The 26079-nt window shown below is 40.9% G+C and overlaps 1 protein-coding gene across 1 annotated transcript; it reads left to right on the top strand.

The window, feature by feature from the left end:
- Positions 1–25097, top strand: LOC145795806 (uncharacterized). The gene is made up of 12 exons (XM_082880711.1): positions 1–25; positions 143–238; positions 330–434; positions 552–647; positions 794–895; positions 1029–1091; positions 20957–21133; positions 21257–21667; positions 21964–22104; positions 22190–23019; positions 23140–23838; positions 23940–25097. The coding sequence occupies exons 1-12, from the start codon at positions 1–3 to the stop codon at positions 25095–25097; spliced, it is 3903 nt and encodes a 1300-aa protein (XP_082736837.1).
- Positions 25098–26079: the final 982 nt, after the last annotated feature.

The raw sequence follows: 26079 nt of genomic DNA, 5'->3' as shown, positions 1-26079 counted from the left end.
ATGCCTCACATATCTGAGGAAGAAGGTATGAAATATTATTTATATTAATTTTACAATTATGATTTATTTTACAATATTCTTATAACTTCAAAAAAGTAATGATTTTATACTAATTGTTTTATTCATGTAAATCCAAATAAAGGAATTGTTAGGTTCCCAATATCTGAGGGTGTTCAGATACATGAGGATGTTTCAGAAGTCACAAGGGTGCTGAATAATAATATTGTCCTACAAGAAGGTAAACACTAACATATATATAGATTTTGTAATTACTATTTTTAAAATTATAATTCATGATACTTATATTGTTTATTTTTTCATCCAATTAGATGACGGGATAGTCATGCCTCAAAATTTAGAGGGCATTCAGTTGCATAGAGATTTATTACAGGAAACTATAATAGCGAACAACAATATTGTCACAGAAGAAGAGGGTAATAATTATTATTTGTATTAATTTTATAATTATGATTTATTTGACAATATTATCATAACTTCAAATAATAAAAGATTTGACACTAAATATTTTATTCATGCAAATTCAAATAAAGGAATTGTTGTGTTCCCGATATATGAGGAAGTTCGCATACATGAAGATGTTTCGAAAGTTACAAGGGTGGTGAATAATAATATTGTCCTACCAGAAGGTAAACCCTAATATATATATATATGTTTATAGATATTAATATTTTTAATTACAATTTTTAAAATTATAATTGCCAATAATTGATATTCACGAACCTTTAAATTAAATATTAATTTTTAAGTCAATCATTTCTCAATTAAATTTTAGATGATGAAATAGTCATGCCCCTCATAGCTGAGGACATTCAGTTGCATGGAGATGTCTCAGAAGTCACTTTGACAACAAATGTTAGTATTCTTCCTCAACAAGGTAAGAATAAACTATTATGTTATTCATGACTCATAATTTATACTTATCTCATTACTATTCTCATTGTATTATTTCACATAAGTTTATTTTGGGATATTTAATTATTTTTCAATGATTTTTTACGATGAAATAGTCATAAATCCCATAACCGAGAGCATTAAATTGCATACAAATAATAACATTGTTTCACGACAAGGTAAGAATTATTTTGTAATAATTTTGTTTAAAAAATTAATGACAACTCCTACAATTTAAATATACATTGTCTCAAAAGTATGTATATATATTTATGTTAGGTATGCCTTTCATACCTTATCATAAAATTTCATGACTTAAACCCAAAATGTCATAACTTTTTCACTACAAAAATCATAACTTTATTGCACTAAAAAATGTCATAACAAAATCTCAAAAATGTCATAACAAAATCTCGAAGTGTCATAACAAAAATCACAAAATGTCATATTATTCCTAATTTTAGGGTGCACATCATAAATTCACTATTTATAACTTTATTACAAAATGTCATAACACATATTACAAACAATCATAACGTTCATTAGTAAAAAATCATAACTTTTTTACAATGTGCATCATTTAAAAGGGTGTACATTGTAAATTTTTCCTACATATAATACTAATTATTTACGATGTGCATCATACAGATTATAGCGACCCCGGTCTTTTCCCTTTAGATTATTGTATCCGGACTTAGGTTCCGTGGATCCTGTCATTATATATTGGTTGTTGTTGTCCTTTAATCTCTTTGTATTTGAGTATAGGATGTGTTGGGCGGGTCTGTTACAGGTCGGTTGAGTTTAGATGCCAAAACTAGTTGCCCAGATTTTTGACCTGTCCGCTCGAGCGGGAGTTTGACGCTCGAGCGGAGATTCTTTTGTTGCTTGTCCGCTCAAACGGGGGTTTTGGTGCTCGAGCGGGATTATCACCCATCCAGTATTTCCTGTGCAGTGTTGGACGCTCGAGCGTGGGATTGGACGCTCGAGCTGAAATGTGTGAGTGCCGCTCGAGCGGGGAGTTGGACGCTCGAGCGGGGACCTGGTTCTGCAAAAGTACTGGGAGGGCGTATTCGACGCTCGAGCGGGAGTTTGGACGCTCGAGCAGGGAGTCGATTACATCAGTCTGAGATTTCACTTTTTGGATCACTTTTTGACCTACTTTTCTTTATTAACTTTTAAAAAACCGCCCCTTGAGAGTCTCTCTCTCTCTCTCTCTCTCTCTCTAAACCTGTCTTCTCTCTAAGAATTGATCTACCTAGGGTGAGTATCTAACCTTAGTCCTTTATTAAAAAGATAGAGTGAGTCAAGGGCTTCCATTTAATCTGAACGTTTGGTGGTTTGGAGCACTTTGGAATTTGGGTCTTCATCTCCGTCTTCTCCATTTGGGGTTATCTTCTTCGATTTAGGGATTTCCTACTCCATCTTATAAGTTTCGTTCTAAGTTTTGGTATTTTGATATGTTGGGAGTACTTTGATAATTTTGGGAAAAACCCTAGTTGTATTAATAAATTAATTTGTTTAATTAATTTAAGGAAATTGGGGAATTGGGTTAAATTCATGAAATTGAGGAATTCACTGATTAAATGGTGTAGTTGGATAATTTAAATCACTCGCCCATTGAATTGTTGATATATTTATTTCCAGTCTAGAAATAACTGTTTTGGGCTATCGGTGGAGGATAGTCGTGTTTGTTGTAGACATTGCATGTGGATTAGGGAAAATTGAAACTAATTAATTTGTTTAAGTCATAAATTTAGACTATTGAATTAATACAGAAAATACCTGTATTGATTGAGCATTGCATATGCATATTGTTTGGGAGGAGATAGGGGATGTACTCCACAGTTTAGGGGAAGATAGGGGATGGACCTCTAAACCGGATTTTGTTTGGGAGGAGATAGGGGATGGACTCCATTAGCATCACTATTATGTGTGCTTATTGATGTTGAAGTGTTTTTACATGTTATTGATACAGCACTAAAATGTGTATCAAACGGGAAGTATGAAGTGTTTTGATATGAGCCTGAGTCTCATTTGTTTTGTTGATATTGAAAGTAATGTGAATATGATATATAGTTCACTGTTGTAAGTTTGGCCAGGTTCTGAGCCATATTGGTAATAATGGAAAGTGAAACGTGTCATAGACATTAGTGTCATGAAACTGTATAATGATATAATTGATTATCTTGGTTAACCATCTATTGAATGCCATTGCTTTATTCAATGCTTATGTTTGGTTTAGTATATTTCTACTGGGCTGTGGCTCACCCTATATGGGAACATCATTTTCAGGTTCAGGTGATAAGCTACCTCCAAGGACTTAACTTGGAAGGATTTGACTTTTAGATTTTGAAGACTATCTTTAGTTAGTTGTTTTTATTTGGTAGTACATGTAAACATTCAAGCCTAGGGCTTTACTTGTATTTGAGTTAGAACTCATACTTTTGTGTCCAAGTGTTGGCTTGGAAAGATGTAAGCCCATAGGGCATTTAATTTGATGTTACATGTAATGCTTTTATTTAGTAATACTCTGATGAATGAGATAATGAATTGTTTTCTTTAAATAATGCATGTCAATGATAAATATATAATGGATTTATTTTGAGGGCATTACAACTTGGTATCAGAGCGTACCGGGTTTGAATACTTTGGGTACGTGGGAAGTGATTAGTATCACAATGGGTTCGTCACGTTTGATAGAGACTTAGTAAAATGTTATATGCTTATATGATAACATGTTTATGTGACTATGTGGGTATGGAACGTAGTTTCTAGGATGTTAATTGGACCCTTGAGTTTCTAGTAGTCTTGTTGGAAAGGCACTTGATCAATGCTGCTTCCAACCTGAACTATAGTAACGCTTCGGGACTATTATCATCCAGGAATGAAATTCGTAGGTGTTTATGTGATTATGTGCTTACGTGGAATGAATTATAGTTGTCCAATGCATTAGGACGCAAGTGTTTAGCTTCGGCACATTTATTAATGTGCTAACACCTTTGTTTCCTTTATTAGGATGTCAGGATGAGGACAAGGACGCGGTAGGCGTGGTAGGCCGGGTAGGCAGGAGGTGCCGGTGCCAGAGGGGATTCTGGCAGTTCAGGAGGGAATTGGCCAGGCCAATGTGGTCGAACCAGTAGGCCAGCAGGCTATGGGCGCTCTAGCCCGAGAGATAGCAGGGGCATTCAGGGAGTCAGTAGGCATTCTCAGAGCTGAGAATCAAGCGCGGGTTGTTGTTGCGGATGCAGGACCTTCCTTTCTGAAGAGGGAGTTCTTCCGGTCTAACCCGGATGAATTTGTGGGTGATCCTAAAGAGCCACTTAAGGCAGATGAATGGCTCGAACAGATAACGAAGACGTTTGAGATGCTTGGCATCGAAGACGAGGGGTTGAAAGTGACCTTGGCATCTTTCCAGCTGAAGGGGGATGCGGGTCAGTGACGGAAGTTCACTAAGGGTCGTATAGGAGGTACATGGGAGGCTTTTGTGAATGCTTTCCAGGAGAGGTTCTTATCTCCAGCAGTTAGGGAGAAGCTGAGAGACCAGTTCTGCCAGCTTATGCAGTCGAGTTCTTCAGTGGCCGAGTTTGAGGCTGCATTTACTAGCTTGTCCAGGTTTGCACCTGAGTTGGTGGCGTCTGAGGAACGACGTTGTATCGAGTTTGAGAAGAAGTTGAGGCGTGGCCTCAAGCTACGAGTTGGGGGAACTATGATTCGGGATTATGGGCGTATGGTTGATGCTACAGCCCACATGGAAATCATGATGTAGGAGGAGGAGGAAGGGCAGAAGGGCTCCAAGAGGAGTCAGGATGGTCAGATTGATGGTAGGAGACAGAAGGGTTTTAATCCTCAGCAGTCTCAGGGTAGCTTTTCTAGATCGACTTTTCCTGTGCCGAGTGCTAGTTTCAGGGAAAGGCAGTCAGGGAGACATTACCTGTTTCAAGTGTGGCCAGCTGGGCCACAAGTCTCCAGTTTGTCCTCAGAGGGGAGGAGTGCAGAGAGCAGCATCATCTTCGGCTCGATCTCAGAGCCAGAGTCAGGGTAGAGGCCAGCCACTCTCGTGTTATCAGTGTGGTCAGCCAGGGCATATGAAGAGGTATTGCCCGCAGTTGGGTGGCACACCTGGTGCATCTGGTTTGAGGCAGATTCAGGGTCAGCAGCCAGCTCAGTCGGGTCAGGCCTCGAGGGCCAATCAGGGGGCTTCATCGTCCCAGTCGGTACAACAATCTTATGCTCCTAGGGGTGAGCAAGTTGATCAGAGGTCTTCTGGGCGCGTGTACGCTGTTACCGCGCAGGATCTTGTGCCGGCACCATCAGTTGTGAGAGGTACCTTCTTGTTTTGTAACTCGGTTGCTAGTGTTTTGATTGATACGGGTGCATCTCATTCCTTTGTGTCTGCTGCACTTGCATCTATTTTGGAGTTGGAGTTAGCGTAGTTAGCATCTCCTATTTGTGTGGTGTCACCTCTTGGGGGTGAATTAATCTTGAAACAAGGTGTCAGGGGTTGTGATATAGAGGTCGTCGATCATAGACTTCCGTTTCCTTTTGTAGTTATGCCCATGAAGGGCTTTGATGTTATCTTGGGTATGGATTGGTTGTCGTCATACCGGGCAGTAATTGATTGCTACCGCCAGAGGGTCACTTGTTGTACTGTGAGCAGGGAGTGTTTTCATTTTCTGGGGGACCGAGTTGGTAGTGTTTTGCCACCGGGGTATGATTCGCGAGGGCGAAGTGAGCTTTGTGGTCTACTTGCTAGCTTTGAAAATGGTGAGTGTAATGAGACTCAGCCTGTGTTGCCAAGAGTGGTTTGTGAGTACTCGGACGTCTTTCCCGAGGACCTTGTTGGTTTGCCACCTCACAGAGAGATTGAGTTCTCTATTGACTTAGTACCCGGCACGGCGCCGATTTCTATGGCACCTTATCGTTTTGCCCCAGCTGAGTTAGTTGAGTTGAAGATCCAACTCCAGGAGTTTCTAGATGAGGGCTTTATACGTCCTAGTGTTTCGCCATGGGGAGCACCGGCCCTCTTTGTTAAAAAGAAAGGTGGTGCTTTGAGACTTTGTATAGATTACCGGAAATTGAATCGGGCTACGGTTAAGAATAAGTACCCTATGCCTCGTATAGATGATCTGTTCGATCAGTTGAAAGGTTTCCGTTGTTTCTCGAAGATAGACTTGAGATCGGGTTATCATCAGTTGAGAGTCAGGGAGGAGGATATTCCGAAGACGGCATTTTGTACGCGGTATGGCCACTATGAGTTTTTGGTGATGCCATTTGGGCTCACCAATGCACCGGCAGTATTTATGGATTTGATGAACCGGATATTCCGGGAATTTTTAGATCGTTTTGTAGTCGTCTTCGTGGACAACATTCTTATCTATTCACCTTCTGAGGAGAAGCACAAGGAACACTTGAGAGTGGCGCTTGAGTTACTTAGAGCCCATAAGCTTTATGCTAAGTTTGGGAAGTGTGAGTTCTGGCTAGAAGAGGTCAAGTTCTTAGGCCATGTAGTTTCTGGGGAAGGAGTGTCTGTTGATACATCCAAGATTGAGGCAGTGCAAGATTGGGCACAGCCTAAGAGTGTGTTTGAGATCCGCAGTTTTCTGGGGTTAGCTGGGTATTATCGCCGGTTTGTGAAGGATTTCTCCAGGTTAGCTTCACCTTTGACTAGTTTGACTCGGAAGGGAGTCAAGTTTGTATGGAGTGAGACTTGTGAAAAGTCATTCCAGGAGTTAAAAGTTAGACTGACCACCGCTCCAGTCTTGATTATTCCGGAGAGGGGGTTGGGTTATGCAATCTATTGTGACGCCTCACGAGAGGGTCTGGGTTGTGTGTTGATGCAAGAAGGGAAAGTAGTTGCCTATGGCTCACGTCAGTTGAAAATTCACGAGAAGAATTACCCTACGCATGATTTAGAGTTAGCAGCTGTGATATTTGCCTTGAAGATTTGGAGGCATTATCTTTATGGTGAGAGGTTCGAGGTATTCTCGGATCATAAGAGTCTGAAATATCTGTTTACACAGAAAGACTTGAACTTGAGGCAGAGGACGTAGATGGAGTTTATTGAGGATTATGACTTCGAGTTGCATTATCATCCGGGGAAGGCCAATGTGGTGGCCGATGCCCTTAGCAGGAAATCTGTTGGTGACATAGCTAGTATAGCCATCCGGGAATGGGAGATGTTGGGTGCACTTGGGGAGTTCGATTTACTTCTGGGCGAATCCGTTGAGGCTACGGCCTTGTTTTCTGTTGTTGCACAACCTACACTTGTGACTCGAGTGTTAGAGGCTCAGGGGGGTGACCTTGAGGTAGAATCCCTCCGTGAGAAGATTTCCGGTGGGAAGGTTGAGAAGGGTTTGACGGTGTATCCCGACTTGAGTATGAGATACCGAGACCGTCTATTTGTGCCGGAGTCTTGTCGAGAGGAGGTACTCCGAGAGTTTCATCATTCACGCCTTGCGGTGCATCCGGGAGGCACTAAGATGTATCGGGATTTGGGTCGCCAGTTTTGGTGGCGGGGTATGAAGAGAGATGTGGCAGCTTTCGTGTCTAAGTGCCTTACTTGTCAGCAAGTGAAGGCCGAGCATCAGAGGCCAGCGGGTTTGTTACAACCCTTGCCTATTGCCGAGTGGAAGTGGGAGCATGTCACTATGGACTTCGTTGTAGGCCTTCCGAGAACTCAGCGGGGTAGTGATGCCATTTGGGTGGTTGTGGACCGGTTGACTAAGTCGGCGCACTTCATTCCTATGCGCGTGAGAGATTCGGTAGACCATCTTGCCGACTTGTATATTCGGACATAGTGAGATTGCACGGGGTCCTAGTGATGATCGTCTCGGATAGAGATCCTCATTTTACTGCTAGGTCGTGGCAGAGTTTGCAGAGTGCCTTGGGTACCAAGTTGACCTTTAGTACGGCTTATCATCCGCAAACTGACGGGCAGTCCGAGCGTACTATTCAGATCCTTGAGGATATGCTTCGGGGTTGTGTTCTTGACTTTAGTGGGTCGTGGGAGAGGCACTTGCCTTTGGTGGAGTTTGCCTTCAACAATAGTTTCCAGTCTAGTATCGGTATGGCATCGTTTGAGGCCATGTACGGCCGAGCGTGTAGGTCTCCAGTTTGTTGGGCCGAGGTGGGTGATGCACCTTTGTTGGGTCCAGAGTTGGTGAGGGAAACGACGGAGAAAGTTGAATTTATCCGTAGGAGGCTTGTTACAGCCCAGAGTCGTCAGAGATCTTATGCTGACTGTAGGAGGAGACCTTTGGTGTTTGAAGTGGGTGATCATGTCTTTCTGAAAATATCACCTAGGCGGGGGTTGATGAGGTTTGGGAAGAGTGGGAAGTTATCCCCTCGGTTTATTGGTCCTTTTGAAATCCTTGAGAGGATTGGCGAGGTTGCTTATCGGTTAGCTTTACCGCCGCAGTTGTTCGGAGTTCATGACGTGTTTCATGTGAGTATGCTTCGAAAGTATGAGCCGGATCCATCACATGTATTGGATTGGACAGATTTAGAGGTAGATGAGGATGCCTCGTATGAGAAGAGACCGGTCCGGGTCTTGGATAGGCGGGATCAAGTCTTGCAAGGCAAGACCATTCCTTTGGTAAAAGTTTTGTGGAAATATCAGGGGGTGGAGGAAGCCACTTGGGAACGTGAGTTGGAAGTCCACGAGAAAAATCTGGACATGTTTATCAAGTTGTAATCTTGTATTTAGATTTTGTAATATTGTTGAACTTTAGAGTTTTATATATGTCTTAAGCTGTAAAACATTGAGAATGTTTTGGTTAATGGAAATATTTTGGAACTTGTCTCGAAATGGAAGTTTAATAGAACATTGCATATGTTGAATATATTGAAAATTGTTGAAATTGAAAGAAAATTGCATAGTGTTAATGCAAGTGGAAATATATGTTATTTTACATATTGTGAAATGCCTCTTGATAAGAGATGAAATGGCCGGTGTTGGGTCAAGTTGTTTATTTTGAGTTATCATATTGCTGGAATTTGAGAAAAACTTGTTTTCGAAACCTTATGCTTAATTTCGGGGACGAAATTCTTTTAAGGAGGGGAGGTTATAGCGACCCCGGTCTTTTCCCTTTAGATTATTGTATCCGGACTTAGGTTCCGTGGATCTTGTCATTATATATTGGTTGTTGTTGTCCTTTAATCTCTTTGTATTTGAGTATAGGATGTGTTGGGCGGGTCTGTTACAGGTCGGTTGAGTTTAGATGCCAAAACTAGTTGCCCAGATTTTTGAGCTGTTCGCTCGAGCGGGGATTCTTTTGTTGCTTGTCCGCTCAAACGGGGGTTTTGGTGCTCGAGCGGGATTATCACCCATCCAGTATTTCCTGTGCAGTGTTGGACGCTCGAGCGTGGGATTGGACGCTCGAGCTGAAATGTGTGAGTGCTGCTCGAGCGGGGAGTTGGACGCTCGAGCGGGGACCTGGTTCTGCAAAAGTACTGGGAGGGCGTATTCGACGCTCGGGCGGGAGTTTGGACGCTCGAGCGGGGAGTCGATTACATCAGTCCGAGATTTCACTTTTTGGATCACTTTTTGACCTATTTTTATTTATTAACTTTTAAAAAATTGCCCCTTGAGAGTCTCTCTCTCTCTCTCTCTCTCTCTCTCTCTCTAAACCTGTCTTCTCTCTAAGAATTGATCTACATAGGGTGAGTATCTAACCTTAGTCCTTTACTAAAAAGATAGAGTGAGTCAAGGGCTTCCATTTAATCTGAACGTTTGGTGGTTTGGAGCACTTTGGAATTTGGGTCTTCATCTCCGTCTTCTCCATTTGGGGTTATTTTCTTCGAGGTAGGGATTTCCTACTCCATCTTATAAGTTTTGTTCTAAGTTTTGGTATTTTGATATATTGGGAGTACTTTGGTAATTTTGGGAAAAACCCTAGTTGTATTAATAAATTAATTTGTTTAATTAATTTAAGGAAATTGAGGAATTCACTAATTAATGGTGTAGTTGGATAATTTAAATCACTCGCCTATTGAATTGTTGATATATTTATTTCCAGTCTAGAAATAACTGTTTTGGGCTATCGGTGGAGGATAGTCGTGTTTGTTGTAGACATTGCATGTGGATTTGGGAAAATTGAAACTAATCAATTTGTTTAAGTCATAAATTTAGACTATTGAATTAATACAGAAAATACCTGTATTGATTGAGCATTGCATATGCATATTGTTTGGGAGGAGATAGGGGATGTACTCCACGGTTTAGGGGAAGATAGGGGATGGACCTCTAAACCGAATTTTGTTTGGGAGGAGATAGGGGATGGACTCCATTAGCATCACTATTATGTGTGCTTATTGATATTGAAGTGTTTTTACATGTTATTGATACAGCACTAAAATGTGTATCAAACGGGAAGTATGAAGTGTTTTGATATGAGCCTGAGTCTCATTTGTTTTGTTGATATTGAAAGTAACGTGAATATGATATATAGTTCACTGTTGTAAGTTTGGCTAGGTTCTGAGCCATATTGGTAATAATGGAAAGTGAAACGTGTCATAGACATTAGTGTCATGAAACTGTATGATGATATAATTGATTATCTTGGTTAACCATCTATTGAATGCCATTGCTTTATTCAATGCTTATATTTGGTTTAGTATATTTCTACTGGGCTGTGGCTCACCCTATATGGGAACATCATTTTCAGGTTCAGGTGATAAGCTACCTCCAAGGACTTAGCTTGGAAGGATTTGACTTTTGGATTTTGAAGACTATCTTTAGTTAGTTGTTTTTATTTGGTAGTACATGTAAACATTCAAGCCTAGGGCTTTACTTGTATTTGAGTTAGAACTCATACTTTTGTGTCCAAGTGTTGGCTTGGAAAGATGTAAGCCCATAGGGCATTTAATTTGATGTTACATGTAATGCTTTTATTTAGTAATACTCTGATGAATGAGATAATGAATTGTTTTCTTTAAATAATGCATGTCAATGATAAATATATAATGGGTTTATTTTGAGGGCGTTACACAGATGTTGCAATCGTTGCACGTCACAGAAAACGACGCGTACTGAGTAGATGGAAATTTAGTGACAGAACATTCACATGTCCGCGATGTGACGCCATCATGTGGTTAGATGAGAGAACAAAGGATAGTTCTAAAACCAATCCCAAATTCAGATTATGTTGTCAAGCTGTAACGCTCTCGAAATAACAACATTAAATCATTAATAGAGACATGCATTGATATACAAATGATTCACATTCTTCTATTCATCAGAGTGCTTCATTACAAAAGTATTACATGTTAATAACAAAAGCAAATGCCCTAATGGCTTACAGCTTTCCAAGTTAACACTTGGTTACAACAAAAGAGTACTAACTCATTTACATTTTAAGCCCTTGGCTTGAATATACATGTAATACATCAAAGAAATAAAACAACAAAAGTCCGCCTGCCTCTAGCCTCCCAAGCTACGTCCTTGGAGGTGGCATGCTACCTGTACCTGAAAATGATATTCCCATATAGGGTGAGTCACAGCCCAGTAGAAATATACTAAACCAAATATGAACAATGACTAAAAGATTAGCAGTTGATAGATGGCCAACACTGATACTTTCCCTTATCACACTTTACAGTTTCATGACATACAAGTCCATATTACAATTCATTTTCCAATTCTTTTCAATTCTCAACTTATAACCATGGCTCAGAACCTGGCCAAACAACTCATATGAGACAATAACTCATATTAAGCACTTTTCCATTTCATAATAGATAAGCATACTAGCTATATCACACACCAACAGATAAGCATACAAGCTATATCATCACTTCCACAGATATGCATATGAGCACTATCACACTTCCAATGACAAGCATATGAGCTCTGTCAACACATTAATAGATAAGCATATGAGCTCCATCTATGGAGTCCATCCCCTATCTCCTCCCAACAACATCTGATTTAGAGGTCCATCCCCTATCTTCCCCTAAACCGTGAAGTACATCCCCTATCTCCTCCAACACGACACAATGCATATAAACAATAATTATACACATCATCACACAATACATAAATTTAATGTATTCCTTCAACCATCAAACTCAATGACGCATTCCAGTGATTAGTTTCAGTTAGCCTAATCATCATGCATTGTTTACAACAATCACGACTATCCTCCACCGATAGCCCAAAGCAGTTATCTCTATACAGAAAATAAATGCAACAATGGATATATAATCAACATTTCAACTAGGTGAGTGAATAATGATCCAACTACACTCTTTAACCCCTTCCCTTTCCAATTTCCACATTTTCAAATCAATCCCTCATTTCCAACAATTTAATTATACAAATTAAATCAATCAATGTAATTTTAGGTTCCATTTTCATTAATGTTTTAACATTAATTTCACTTTTCCATGCCAAACATGCATCTAGGTTTTATATAGCTAAAACCCCAACTTCTTGTAAATTTACACAAAAGCCCCCAAACTTTCACACAATTACCAAACCAACCCCAACATCTCAAAATACTAAAATTTAAAGACAAAGCCCATAGTGAGGAGTAGGTTATCCCTACCTCGAAGTTAGAGCTTGGATGGAGAAGAGACTCATGACCAAAGTGCTCCAAAGACCAAGATGCTCGGATCAAAACGACGCCCTCGACGATCCACACAGCTTTTACAAAGGCCGAAGAGAAGGAGGACACTCTAACTAGATCAAACCCTAGAGAGAAGGGAGTTTCTAGAGAGAGAGGCTCTCAAAAAAGGTTTTTAGAAAAAGTAGGAGAGAGAAAGAAAAGAAAAAAGTGATTTAAAATCACCTAGCGGATAACTCATATACGTATGACCCGCTCGAGCGGAGAACACAACGCTCGAGCGCCAAGAACAAAAATCTGGACACGCTCGAGCACAATAATGCCTGCTCGAGCGCCAAGACACAAGAATAAAGCACTTCCGCTCGAGCGCGAAAACCAGTCCTCTCGAGCGTAGATTTCCCTCTCCCAGAACTTATATCCAGAAGGTACTATCCGCTCGAGCGCCACCGCTCGAGTGTAAACAAACCCGCTCGAGCGCAAAAATCACATCTGCAGAAGTTTTGCAGGAACACGAAATACTGGAGGAGTGCAATCCCCGCTCGAGCGCAAGAAGACCCGCTCGAGCGGATCGCCTAAAAACTGAACAACAAGGAATTGAAACCAAGGCCTAACCAACCTGTAACAAACCTGCCCAAAACATCCTAAAACTCAATCAAGTGGAATTAAAGGACGGCAACAAGATAAATACCACTACCAACTTCACGGAACCGAGTCCGGAATACAACAGAACAGAAAAGGGGCAACCAGGATCGTTATAACCTCCCCCCCTTAAAGAATTTCGTCCCCGAAATTAAACACAGGTTTTTCAAAAACAGGTTTTCTCCATTTTCAACAATACTGTGACACTTCGGCCCATTACCGGTCAATTCCATCTCTTTTCAAGAGGCATTTCACAACATATATTATAAGTGCATTATTAACATGCAATTTTCCTCCATTTCCAACCATTTCCAACACACATGGTTCACGGTTCATATCATAATCAATATACATGATACAATTCCAATTCTACAATATAGCCAACATATGCAATATCATAATCAACTTCCCATACCAAGGTAAGTTCTACAACATACTTCCATTAATACAAGAACATTACCAATGTTTTACAACTTAAGACATATATAAAGCTCTTAAGTCCAACAACATTACCAAATCTAAATACAAGATTACTCATCAATAAACAAGTCCGGATATTTCTTGCGGACCTCCAACTCACGTTCCCAAGTGGCTTCTTCCACTCCGTGATGTTTCCACAAAACCTTAACCAAAGGGATGGTCTTGCCACGCAGGACTTGATCCCGCCTATCCAAGACTCGAACCGGTCTCTCCTCATACGAGGCATCCTGATCTACCTCTAAGTCGGTTCAATCTAATACATGCGATGGATCCGGCTCGTACTTCCGAAGCATACTCACATGAAACACGTCATGAACTCCGGACAACTGCGGCGGTAAGGCTAAACGATAAGCAACCTCGCCAATCCTCTCAAGGATCTCAAAGGGACCGATAAATCGAGGGGATAACTTCCCACTCTTCCCAAACCTCATCAACCCCCGTCTAGGTGATATTTTCAGAAAGACATGATCACAAATCTCGAACGCCAAAGGCCTCCTCCTACGGTCAGCATAAGATTTCTGACGGCTCTGGGCTGTAACAAGCCTCCTACGGATAAGTTCAACTTTCTCCGTCGTCTCTCTAACCAACTCCGGACCCAACAAAGGTGCATCACCCACCTCGGCCCAACACACTGGAGACCTACACGGTCGGCCATACAAGGCCTCAAATGGTGCAATACCGATGCTAGACTGAAAGCTGTTGTTGTAGGCATACTTCGCCAATGGCAAGTGCCTCTCCCACGTCCCACTAAAATCAAGGACACAACCCCGAAGCATATCCTCATGGATCTGAATAGTACGCTCGGACTGCCCGTCAGTCTGAGGATGATAAGCCGTACTAAAGGTCAACTTAGTACCCAAGGCACTCTGCAAACTCTGCCACAACCTAGCAGTAAAACGAGGATCTCTATCTGAGACGATCGTCACTGGGACCCCGTGCAATCTCACTATGTCCCGAATATACAAGTCTGCGAGATGATCTACCGAATCTCTCACGCGCATAGGAATGAAGTGCGCCGACTTAGTCAACCGGTCTACAACCACCCAAATAGCATCACTACCTCGCTGAGTCCTCGGAAGACCTACAACGAAGTCCATAGTGACATGCTCCCACTTCCACTTAGCAATAGGCAAGGGTTGCAACAAACCCGCTGACCTCTGATGCTCGGCCTTCACTTGCTGGCAAGTAAGGCACTTAGACACGAAAACCGCCACATCTCTCTTCATACCCCGCTGCCAAAACTGGCAACCCAAATCCCGATACATCTTAGTGCCTCCCGGATGCACCGCAAGGCGTGAATGATGGAACTCTCGGAGTACTTCCTCTCGGCAAGACTCCGGCACAAACAAACGGTCTCGGTATCTCACACTCAGGTCGGGATACACCGTCAAACCCTTCTCAGCCTTCCCACTGGAGATCTTCTCTCGGAAGGACTCTACCTCAAGGTTACCTCTCTGTGCCTCTAACACTCTAGTCATAAGTGCAGGCTGCGCAACAACAGAAAACAAGGCCGCAGCCTCAACTGATTCGCCCAGATGCAAATCAAACTCGCCAAGTACACCCAACATTCCCCATTCCCGGATGGCTATACAAGCTACATCACTAATGGATTTCCTACTAAGGGCATCGGCCACAACATTGGCCTTTCCCGGGTGATAGTACAACTCAAAATCATAGTCCTCAATGAACTCCATCCATCTCCTCTGCCTCAAATTCAAGTCTCTCTGTGTAAACAGATACTTCAAACTCTTGTGGTCCGAGAACACCTCGAACCTCTCACCATAAAGGTAGTGCCTCCACATCTTCAAGGCAAAGATCACCGCTGCTAACTCTAGGTCGTATGTAGGGTAATTCTTCTCATGAATTTTCAACTGACGTGAGCTATAAGCTACCACTTTCCCCTCTTGCATCAACACACAACCCAAACCCTCTCGTGAGGCATCACAATAAACCGCGTGACCCGATCCTCTGTCCGGAATAATCAAGATCAGAGCGGTGGTCAATCTAACATTCAACTCTTGGAACGACTTTTCACAAGTCTCACTCTATACAAATTTGACCCCTTTCCGCGTCAATCTAGTCAACGGGGAAGCTAGCCTGGAGAAATCTTTCACAAACTGACGGTAATACCCAGCTAATCCCAGAAAACTGCGGATCTCAAATACACTCTTAAGCTGTGCCCAATCTTGCACTGCCTCTACCTTGGATGCATCAACGGACACCCCTTCCCTGGATACCACGTGGCCTAAGAATTTCATCTCTCCTAGCCAGAACTCATACTTCCCAAACTTGGCATACAGCCTATGGGCTCTAAGCAACTCAAGCACCACTCTCAAGTGTTCCTCGTGCTCTTCCTCAGAAGGCGAATAGATAAGAATGTCGTCCACGAAAACGACTACAAATCGATCCAAGAATTCTCGGAAGATCCGGTTCATCAAGTCCATAAAGACTGCCGGTGCATTGGTAAGCCCGAATGGCATCACCAAAAACTCATAATGGCCATACCGCGTACGGAATGCCGTCTTAGGAATATCCTCCTCCCTGACCCTCAACTGGTGGTAACCCGATCTCAAGTCTATCTTAGAGAAACAACGGGAACCCTTCAACTGATCGAACATATCATCTATACGGGGCATAGGGTACTTATTCTTGACCGTAGCCCGATTCAACTTTCGGTAGTCGATACACAATCTCAAGGCACCATCTTTCTTTTTAGCAAAGAGGGCCGGTGCTCCCCACGGTGACACACTAGGGCGAACAAAACCCTTATCTAGCAATTCCTGGAGCTGAACTTTCAACTCAACCAACTCTGCTGGGACAAAACGGTAAGGTGCCATAGAAATCGGCGCCGTGCCGGGCACTAGAACAATAGAGAACTCTATCTCTCGGTGAGGTGGCAAACTAACAAGGTCTTCGGGAAAGACATCCGAATACTCGCAAACCACCCTCGGCAACACAATCTGGGTCTCATCACACTCACCACTCTCAAAGCTAGCAAGTAGACGCGAATCATACCCCGGTGGCAAAACACTACCAACCCGGTCTCCCAAGAAATGGAACCACTCCCTGCTCAAGGTACATAACGTGACCCTCTAGCGGTAGTAATCGATAACAGCCCGGTATGACGATAGCCAGTCCATACCCAAAATAACATCAAAACCCTTCATGGGCATAACTACAAACGGAAAAGGAAGCCTATGGTTGGCGACCTCTATATCACAACCTCTAACACCTTGTCTCAAGATCAACTCACCACCAATAGGCGATACCACACAAATAGGAGATGCTAACTGTGCCAACTCCAATTCCAAAACAGATTCAAATGCAGCAGATACAAAAGAATGAGATGCACCCGTGTCAATCAACACATTAGCAACCGAGTTGCAAAATAGAAAAGTACCTCTCACTACTGATGGAGCCGGTACTAAGTCCTGCGCTGTAACAGCATACACGCGCCCTGTAGGCTCCTGATCCACCTGCTCACCTCTAGGAGCAAAAGACTGCTGCACTGACTGGGATGACGAAACTCCTGGATTGGCCCTCGAGGCCTGCACAGACTGAGCTGGCTGATAACTCTGCGTCTATCTAGAACCAGACGCTCCTGAAGTAGCACTCAACTGCGGGCAATACCTCTTCAGGTGCCCAGGCTGACCACACTGATAGTAAGACAAAGGCTGGCCCCTGCCCTGACTCTGGCCCTGAGGTCTAGCTGAAGAAGAAGCAGCTCGCTGACCTCCTCCCTTCTGCGGGCAAACCGAAGACTTGTGACCCAACTGGCCACACGCAAAACAAGTCAGGCCTTCCTGACTACCTCTCCCCGAGCCTGCACTCGGCACTGGAAAGGTCGATCTAGCAACTCCACCCTGAGACTGCTGAGGGTTATAACCCCTCTGTCTCCTGCCATCACCCTGACCTTCCTGGCCCCGCTTGGAGCCTCTATGCTTCTCCTCGTCTTCCTCCTGCATCATAAGCTCCATATGAGCTGCAGCATCCACTAAGTGCCTATACTCTCGGATGTAAGACCCACCAACCCTCAACTTGAGGCCCCGCCTCAACTTCCGCTCAAACTCATCGCAACGGCGTTCTTCGGACGCCACCAACTCAGGTGCAAACCTAGACAAACTAGTGAAAGTGGCCTCAAACTCTGCCACAGACATACCCTGCTGATTAAGCCGGCTAAACTGATCCCTCAACTTCTCCCTAGTGACTGCAGATAAGAACCTCTCCTGGAAAGCATTCACAAACGCCTCCCATGTACCACCAACACGAGCCTTCTCGTATTTCCACCATTGACCCGCATCTCCCTTCAGCTGGAAGGATGCCAAGGTCACTTTCAAAGCTCCGTCCTCGATGCCAAGCATCTCGAACGTCTTACTCATTTGTTCTAACCACTCGTCCGCCTTCAGTGGTTCCTTCGGATCTCCAACAAACTCGTCCGGATTAGACCGGAAGAACTCCTTCTTCAAGAAAGAAGGCCCTGCCTCAGTTGCCTGATTCCCAGCTCTGAGAATACCCAAAGCTCCTGCTATCTCTTATGCCAAGGCACTCATAGCTTGCTGACCCGCTGGCTCGGCCACATTGGCCTGACCAATTCCCTCCTGCATTGCCGGAACCTCCTCCGGTAACGGCATCTCCTGCCTACCATGCCTGCCACGCCTACCGCGTCCTCGTCCTGACATCCTAATAAAGGTAACCCAGAACGTTAGCACATTCATAAATGTGCTGAAACTAAACACTCACGTCCTAATGCATGGACAACTGTAATTTACTCCACGTAAGCACATAAACACATAAGCACTTACGAATTTCATTTCCGGATAATGACAGTCCCGAGGCGTTACTAGAGTTCCGGTTAGAAACAGCATTGATCAAGTGCCTTTCCAACAAGACTCACAGAAACCCAAGGATCCAATCAACATCCTAGAAATTAAATCCCATACCCACATAGTCATATAAGCATGTTATCAATTAAGCACATAACATATGACACTACACCTAAGTCTTAATCAAGCGAAACAAACCCATTGTGATCCTAATCACTTCCCACGTACCCAAAGTATTCGAACCCGGTACGCTCTGATACCAAGTTGTAACGCCCTCGAAATAACAACATTAAATCCATTAATAGAGACATGCATTGATATACAAATGATTCACATTCTTCTATTCATCAGAGTGCTTCATTATAAAAGTATTACATGTTAATAACAAAAGCAAATGCCCTAACGGCTTACAGCTTTCCAAGTTAACACTTGGTTACAACAAAAGAGTACTAACTCATTTACATTTTAAGCCCTTGGCTTGAATATACATGTAATACATCAAAGAAACAAAACAACAAAAGTCCGCCTGCCTCTAGCCTCCCAAGCTACGTCCTTGGAGGTGGCATGCTACCTGTACCTGAAAATGATATTCCCATATAGGGTGAGTCACAGCCCAGTAGAAATATACTAAACCAAATATGAACAATGACTAAAAGATTAGCAGTTGATAGATGGCCAACACTGATACTTTCCCTTATCACACTTTACAGTTTCATGACATACAAGTCCATATTACAATTCATTTTCCAATTCTTTTCAATTCTCAACTTATAACCATGGCTCAGAACCTGGCCAAACAACTCATATGAGACAATAACTCATATTAAGCACTTTCTCATTTCATAATAGATAAGCATACTAGCTATATCACACACCAACAGATAAGCATACAAGCTATATCATCACTTCCACAGATATGCATATGAGCACTATCACACTTCCAATGACAAGCATATGAGCTCTGTCAACACATTAATAGATAAGCATATGAGCTCTATCTATGGAGTCCATCCCTTATCTCCTCCCAACAACATCCGGTTTAGAGGTCCATCTCCTATCTTCCCCTAAACCGTGAAGTACATCCCTTATCTCCTCCAACACGACACAATGCATATAAACAATAATTATACACATCATCACGCAATACATAAATTTAATGTATTCCTTCAACTGTCAAACTCAATGACGCATTCCAGTGATTAGTTTCAGTTAGCCTAATCATCATGCATTGTCTACAACAATCACGACTATCCTCCACTGATAGCCCAAAGCAGTTATCTCTATACAGAAAATAAATGCAACAATGGATATATAATCAACATTTCAACTAGGTGAGTGAAGAATGATCCAACTACACCCTTTAACCCCTTCCCTTTCCAATTTCCACATTTTCAAATCAATCCCTCATTTCTAACAATTTAATTATACAAATTAAATCAATCAATGTAATTAGGGCATTTTCCATAATTAACATTACAACCCTTAGGTTCCATTTTCATTAATGTTTTAACATTAATTTCACTTTTCCATGCCAAACATGCATCTAGGTTTTATATAGCTAAAACCCCAACTTCTTGTAAATTTACACAAAAGCCCCCAAACTTTCACACAATTACCAAACCAACCCCAACATCTCAAAATACTAAAATTTAAAGACAAAGCCCATAGTGAGGAGTAGGTTATCCCTACCTCGAAGTTAGAGCTTGGATGGAGAAGAGACACAAGACCAAAGTGCTCCAAAGACCACGATGCTCGGATCAAAACGACGCCCTTGACGATCCACACAACTTTTACAAAGGCCGAAGAGAAAGAGGACACTCTAACTAGATCAAACCCTAGAGAGAAGGGAGTTTCTAGAGAGAGAGAGGCTCTCAAAAAAGGTTTTTAGAAAAAGTAGGAGAGAGAAAGAAAAGCAAAAAGTGATTTAAAATCACCCAGCGGATAACTCATATATGTATGACCCGCTCGAGCGAAGAACACAACGCTCGAGCGCCAAGAACAAAAATCTGGACACGCTCGAGCGCAATAATGCCCGCTCGAGCACCAAGACACAAGAATAAAGCACTTCCGCTCGAGCGCGAAAACCAGTCCGCTCGAGCGTAGATTTCCTCCTCCCAGAACTTATATCTAGAAGGTACTACCTGCTCGAGCGCCACCAAACCCGCTCGAGCGCCACCGCTCGAGCATAAACAAACCCGCTCGAGCGCAAAAATCACATCTGCAGAAGTTTTGCAGGAACATGAAATACTAGAGGAGTGCAATCCCCGCTCGAGCGCAAGAAGACCCGCTCGAGCGGATCGCCTAAAAATTGAACAACAAGGAATTGAAACCAAGGCCTAACCAACCTGTAACAAACCTGCCCAAAACATCCTAAAACTCAATCAAGTGGAATTAAAGGACGGCAACAAGATAGATACCACTACCAACTTCACGGAACCGAGTCCGGAATACAACAGAACAGAAAAGGGGCAACCGGGATCGCTATACAAGCTGGGGAGGTCCTTTTACCTTTATTGCCACATGCTCCTGACTTCTTAGATGCACAATTGAGGAATGCAAGTTTTATGGAAAAAATTAGAATGTATAATTCAATGTTGTCTTTCACATCAATGGGTGGAAAAGTAGATCATTCAGTTTCAGATGGAAGAGGTCCATATGCATTTCGGATTAGCGGGGAAAATTATCATAGAATAGGGTCACTGCTGCCAACTCCTGGTCAGAAACCTAAGTTTGCCCAACTGTATATATATGATACAGAGCATGAATTATAAAATCGTCTTGATGTGATAGGCCAAACCAGTACAAATATTTTGGTCATTAATTTGTCAATATTGGAAGGTTTACAAGAAATGTTAAATGCAGTTAATCCTTATGTGAAAATATTTCGAAGTATTGGAGATTTGTTGCGGGATCGTAATGTATTGAATCTACATGTGCGTATTTTAAACTCTAGAGGTGAACGACAATATATCAGGCCAACTGTAAATGAAGTTGCGGCGATAATCATTGGTGATGATGTTGGAACTGAAACACATCGTGATATCATTGTTCAGAAAAATGATGGTATATTAAAAAGAATCAGTGAAATACATCCATCATATGTACCATTACAGTACCCATTACTATTTCCATATGGTACAGATGGATGGAGGTGCGGCATCTCTTCTAATACATTCTCAAGCAGATCTCGAAACAATGTGTCAATTAGAGAATTTTATGCATTTAGACTCCAACATAGAGAATTTGAAGGTAAAACACTTTTAAGAGGAGGGCGTTTGTTTTAACAATTTGTCGTTGACTGTTATGCTGCTATTGAGCAAACTAGATTGAATTACATCAAGATCCATCAAGTTGAGTTGCGCGTAGACCTATATCAAGGAATAGAAGATGTTGTAGTTGCTGGAGATATAGATGCGTCAACAATAGGGAGAAGATTTGTGTTGCCTTCGTCATTCTCTGGTGGGCCACGTAGTATGATCCAACGTTATCAAGATGCTATGGCTCTGATTTGTTTATCACGTTCACATGCAATCCTATATGGCCAGAAATAAAAGTTGATCTTCCAAGACTACCAAATCAACATGCAGAAGATAGACCTGATATCGTTGCTAGAGTTTTTCGGATTAAATTTAAACAATTACTAACCGACTTGAAGGAAAATAAAATATTTGGAGAAGTACTTTCAGGTATTATTGTTCTAACACCTGTGCATTTATGATATAACAAATACTCTTAAATGTCTAATGTATCAATAATTATTTTTATGAACAGTTATTTACGTCATCGAGTTTCAAAAACGGGGATTGCCGCATTCTCACATTAGAATCACACTGGCATCGGAGAATAAGCCAATCACACTTGAACAAATTGATGAGTTTATATGTGCTGAATTGCCTGACAAAAATGCAGACCCATTGGCATATGAGACTGTCGTCAGATGCATGATACATGGACCTTGTGGTGCTGCTAATCCTAATGCTCCATGCATGGTAGATGGAAAGTGTACAAAACATTATTCGAAGAAATTTTGTAATGAAACAACAATTGATGATAATGGATTTGTATCATACAGACGCAGATGTAATGAGGGCAACACAATAAACATAAATGGATTTTTAGTTGATAACAGATGGGTCATTCCATATAATCGTGATCTTTTGGTGCGCTATGATTGCCACATTAATATTGAACGATGTGTGCACCCGAAGTTGATGAAATATTTGTACAAATATGTCAACAAAGGGCCTGATCGTGCGACAACTGTGATTGAGGATAATGTTATTCATCCAAACAATAATGGGCAACAACATTACAAACAAGTTGATGAGATCAAACAGTATTTGGATGCTCTATACGTGTCTGCGATTGAAGCGTGTTGGAGGATATTTGAGTTTGAAATTCAGAAACAAACTCCTTCTGTTGAGCGCTTACAATATCATCTTCCAGGTCAACAATTTGTTATATTTAATGACAATGATCATCTATACGAAGTTATTGACCAACAACGTGTTCATGACACAATGTTGACCAAATGGTTTGAAGCAAATAGAACCCACCAATCTGCAAAGGAGTTGACATATGTTGAATTTCCAACAAAATGGGTATGGAAAAAAGATAAAAAAGAATGGGATGTCTGAAAATCACATAAATGTATTGGTAGATTGCCAAATGCACATCTAACATCGGGTGAGAGATATTATTTGAGAATGTTATTGAATAAGGTTCGTGGTGCAGAAAGTTTTGTGCATGTCAGAACTGTAAATGGGGTCGTGCATACAACATTTAAATCTGCATGTATTGCCCTTGGTCTACTCGATGATGATAATGAATGGCACGAGGCATTGGCAGAAGCATCAAATTGGGCATCAGCAACAAAACTTCGACATATGTATTGCACAATGCTCATGTTTTCTGATATAACCAATCCAGTCGAATTATGGGAACGTCATTGGAAAAGTTTCACCGATGATATACAATATAGAATCAGAAGAGATATGAGAGATAGTGATCTACATCTTGACGATGAAGACTTAAAAAATTTAGGACTTCTCGAAATTGAGCATATATTAAATAGAAATAGAAGATCTCTCAAAGATTTCCCTCCTATGCCATTGCCATCTTCACAAGGTGCTCAATTTGTGACAAATAGGCTCATCAAAGAAGAGATGGAGTACGATAGTGTTTCAGAAAAACAATTGTTCAATGAATTACATTCTGGTTTAAATAGTGAGCAATTGAAAGTTTATGACACCATAATGAATGCATACAATTGTAAAAAAGGGGGTTTGTTTTTCCTTTATGGAAGTGGGGGAACAAGAAAAACATATCTGTGGAAAACATTGATAGCAAAGTTTAGGACAGAAAAAAAATTGTCCTTTCAGTTGCATCATCTGCAATTGCGGCTTTACTGTTACCAGGAGGTAGAACTGTGCATTCACGTTTTAAAATTCCAATTAATTTGGATGAATTCTCAAGTTGTAGTATTAATCAACAGACTGAACTGGCAAAATTAATTTAAGAGGCATCATTGATCATATGGGATGAAGCTCCAATGCACCATCGTTATGGATTTGAGACAGTTGATCGTACTTTCAGAGATATACTAAAGGGTACAGAATTTTGTTCAACTGATTGTGTATTTGGTGGAAAACTATTCATACTTGGTGGTGACTTCAGACAAATTTTACCTGTAGTACCAAAAGGTAGGTGGGAAGCCACAATTGCAGCATCGTTGAAGGAATCGACTATTTGGAATCATTGTCATGTGTTGCATTTGGGGACCAATATGCATATTATGGCCCATGATACTTCTATTCAAATGCGTCAACAACTTAGGGATTTTGCTAACTGGATATTGATGATTGGTGATGGAAAAATACCTGGAATTTCTTTCACTGAAGGCGGGGAGACTAATTGGATTGAAATTCCAGAACAGTTCTTGATTAGAAATAGATCACATGCTCTACATGATTTGATCCATGCAATCTATCCAGAATTAAGTACTAGATACAGTGACAGTTCTTACTTGAAAGAACGTGGCATCTTAGCACCAAAAAATGCTGATATTGATGAATTAAATGTCATAATGCTATCAATGTTGCCTGGAGAATCTCGAAAATACCTAAGTGCAGATATGATATGTCTAGCTGATGATGAGAACATTGACGAAGGCATGCATCCACCAGAGTTATTACACTCATTAAATTTTCCAGGAATTCCAAGTCATTGCCTTGAACTCAAAAAGGGAGCACCTATAGTGCTACTGAGAAATCTCAATCAATCTCAAGGTCTATGTAATGGCACCCGTCTTATTGTTGAGAGAATGGTAGATAAAGTGATTGAGGCACGAGTGATTACGAGTTCGAATATTGGGGAAGGAGTCATCATTCCACGTATCATTTTATCACCATCTACCACACATTCACCTGTCCCGATTAAAAGAAGACAATTTCCCATAAAATTAGCATTTGCAATGGCCATAAACAAAAGTCAAGGTCAGACTTTAAAAAAAGTTGGTGTATACCTTCCTAATCCAGTATTCTTCCATGGTCAGTTATATGTTGCCTTATCGCGTGTTACCACACCATCAGGTTTGAAGATATTGATTGTTAATAAGGTTGACCAACCGTCAAATTACACAAAAAATGTTGTATATCATGATGTTCTTGATGGCATTTGAAGATTGAAATAAAATGTCTTTTCAAAATTTGAATGACTATGTTTTTTTTATTCTTTAATTATACAATACTTACTACTCTAAATTCTAAATCTTATCCAAAATATTACATTTAGTACACAAAAAATTGGATGATCTAATCTTTCTTTTTTTTTTCATTTTCATTTAATAAAAATAATTAAAAAACTTACCCTTACAAAATATGTTTGTATAATATTTTTTGTACAATAATTCATTACTTATTTTTTCTATTTTATCATAATGTAAACTTAACAATTTTTATTTTTTTTATTAAAAATTCTTAATATTTTCATTTTCAAATTTCTTAAGATCTATAGATACATTGTATAAAAATTATAAATTCATATACTGCTCATATGTATCTACATTGTCAATAGGTGATAGAATTATCAGATATCCCTATTTTGCTGATTTACATCTAGATGCAAGTAATTGGAGCGTTAAAGCAAAGTTAGTTAGGTTGTTATTTGTGACTAATCGTCCTGGGGGAAATATGACATTCAGAATGATTTTCGTTGATGGATAGGTATTTACAACTCTTATCATGAGATAATTGTTAAATATTTTGTTTTATATTATGTTAAAAGTGTGTACTTATTAACTTTTTTGAAAGGGTGATGCCATGGAAGGAACTGTATGCTCTGAAGAATATGATTACTTCAAAGAACATTTAATTGAGGGAAAAATATATTGTTTTAGAGGAGTTCATATTACATTGGCTGATGAGAAATTCAAGTTGGTGCCATATTATTATAAGATGTCTTTTACTAATGATACAACAATTGTGGACATACTTGATCATGATACTAATATACCATTTCAGTGGTATTTCCTTAAAAAAATTACCAGACATTGGCCAATTTCTTCATCAAGATGTTCAATTAATAGGTACGTTAATTTTACTAAATGATACTTATCTAGATTATATACTTACATAGTTTATTACCAATACAAAAAATTTGTG

Source organism: Camellia sinensis, chromosome 7, assembly GCF_055761805.1.
Source record: "Camellia sinensis isolate YWXY chromosome 7, ASM5576180v1, whole genome shotgun sequence".
NCBI classification, from domain to species: Eukaryota; Viridiplantae; Streptophyta; class Magnoliopsida; order Ericales; family Theaceae; genus Camellia; species Camellia sinensis.
The sequence above is the reverse complement of the archived record's forward strand: the minus strand, read 5'-3'. Positions and strand labels throughout refer to the sequence as shown.

What these genes read in the sequence shown, in the direction of transcription:
- LOC145795806 (XM_082880711.1), top strand. Translation starts at nt 1, where the DNA reads ATGCCTCACATATCTGAGGAAGAAG. An exon ending in TCACATATCTGAGGAAGAAG is followed by an intron (nt 26 to 142) that starts GTATGAAATATT and finishes ATCCAAATAAAG; the next exon opens with GAATTGTTAGGTTCCCAATA. An exon ending in ATTTGGAGAAGTACTTTCAG is followed by an intron (nt 22,105 to 22,189) that starts GTATTATTGTTC and finishes TTTTATGAACAG; the next exon opens with TTATTTACGTCATCGAGTTT.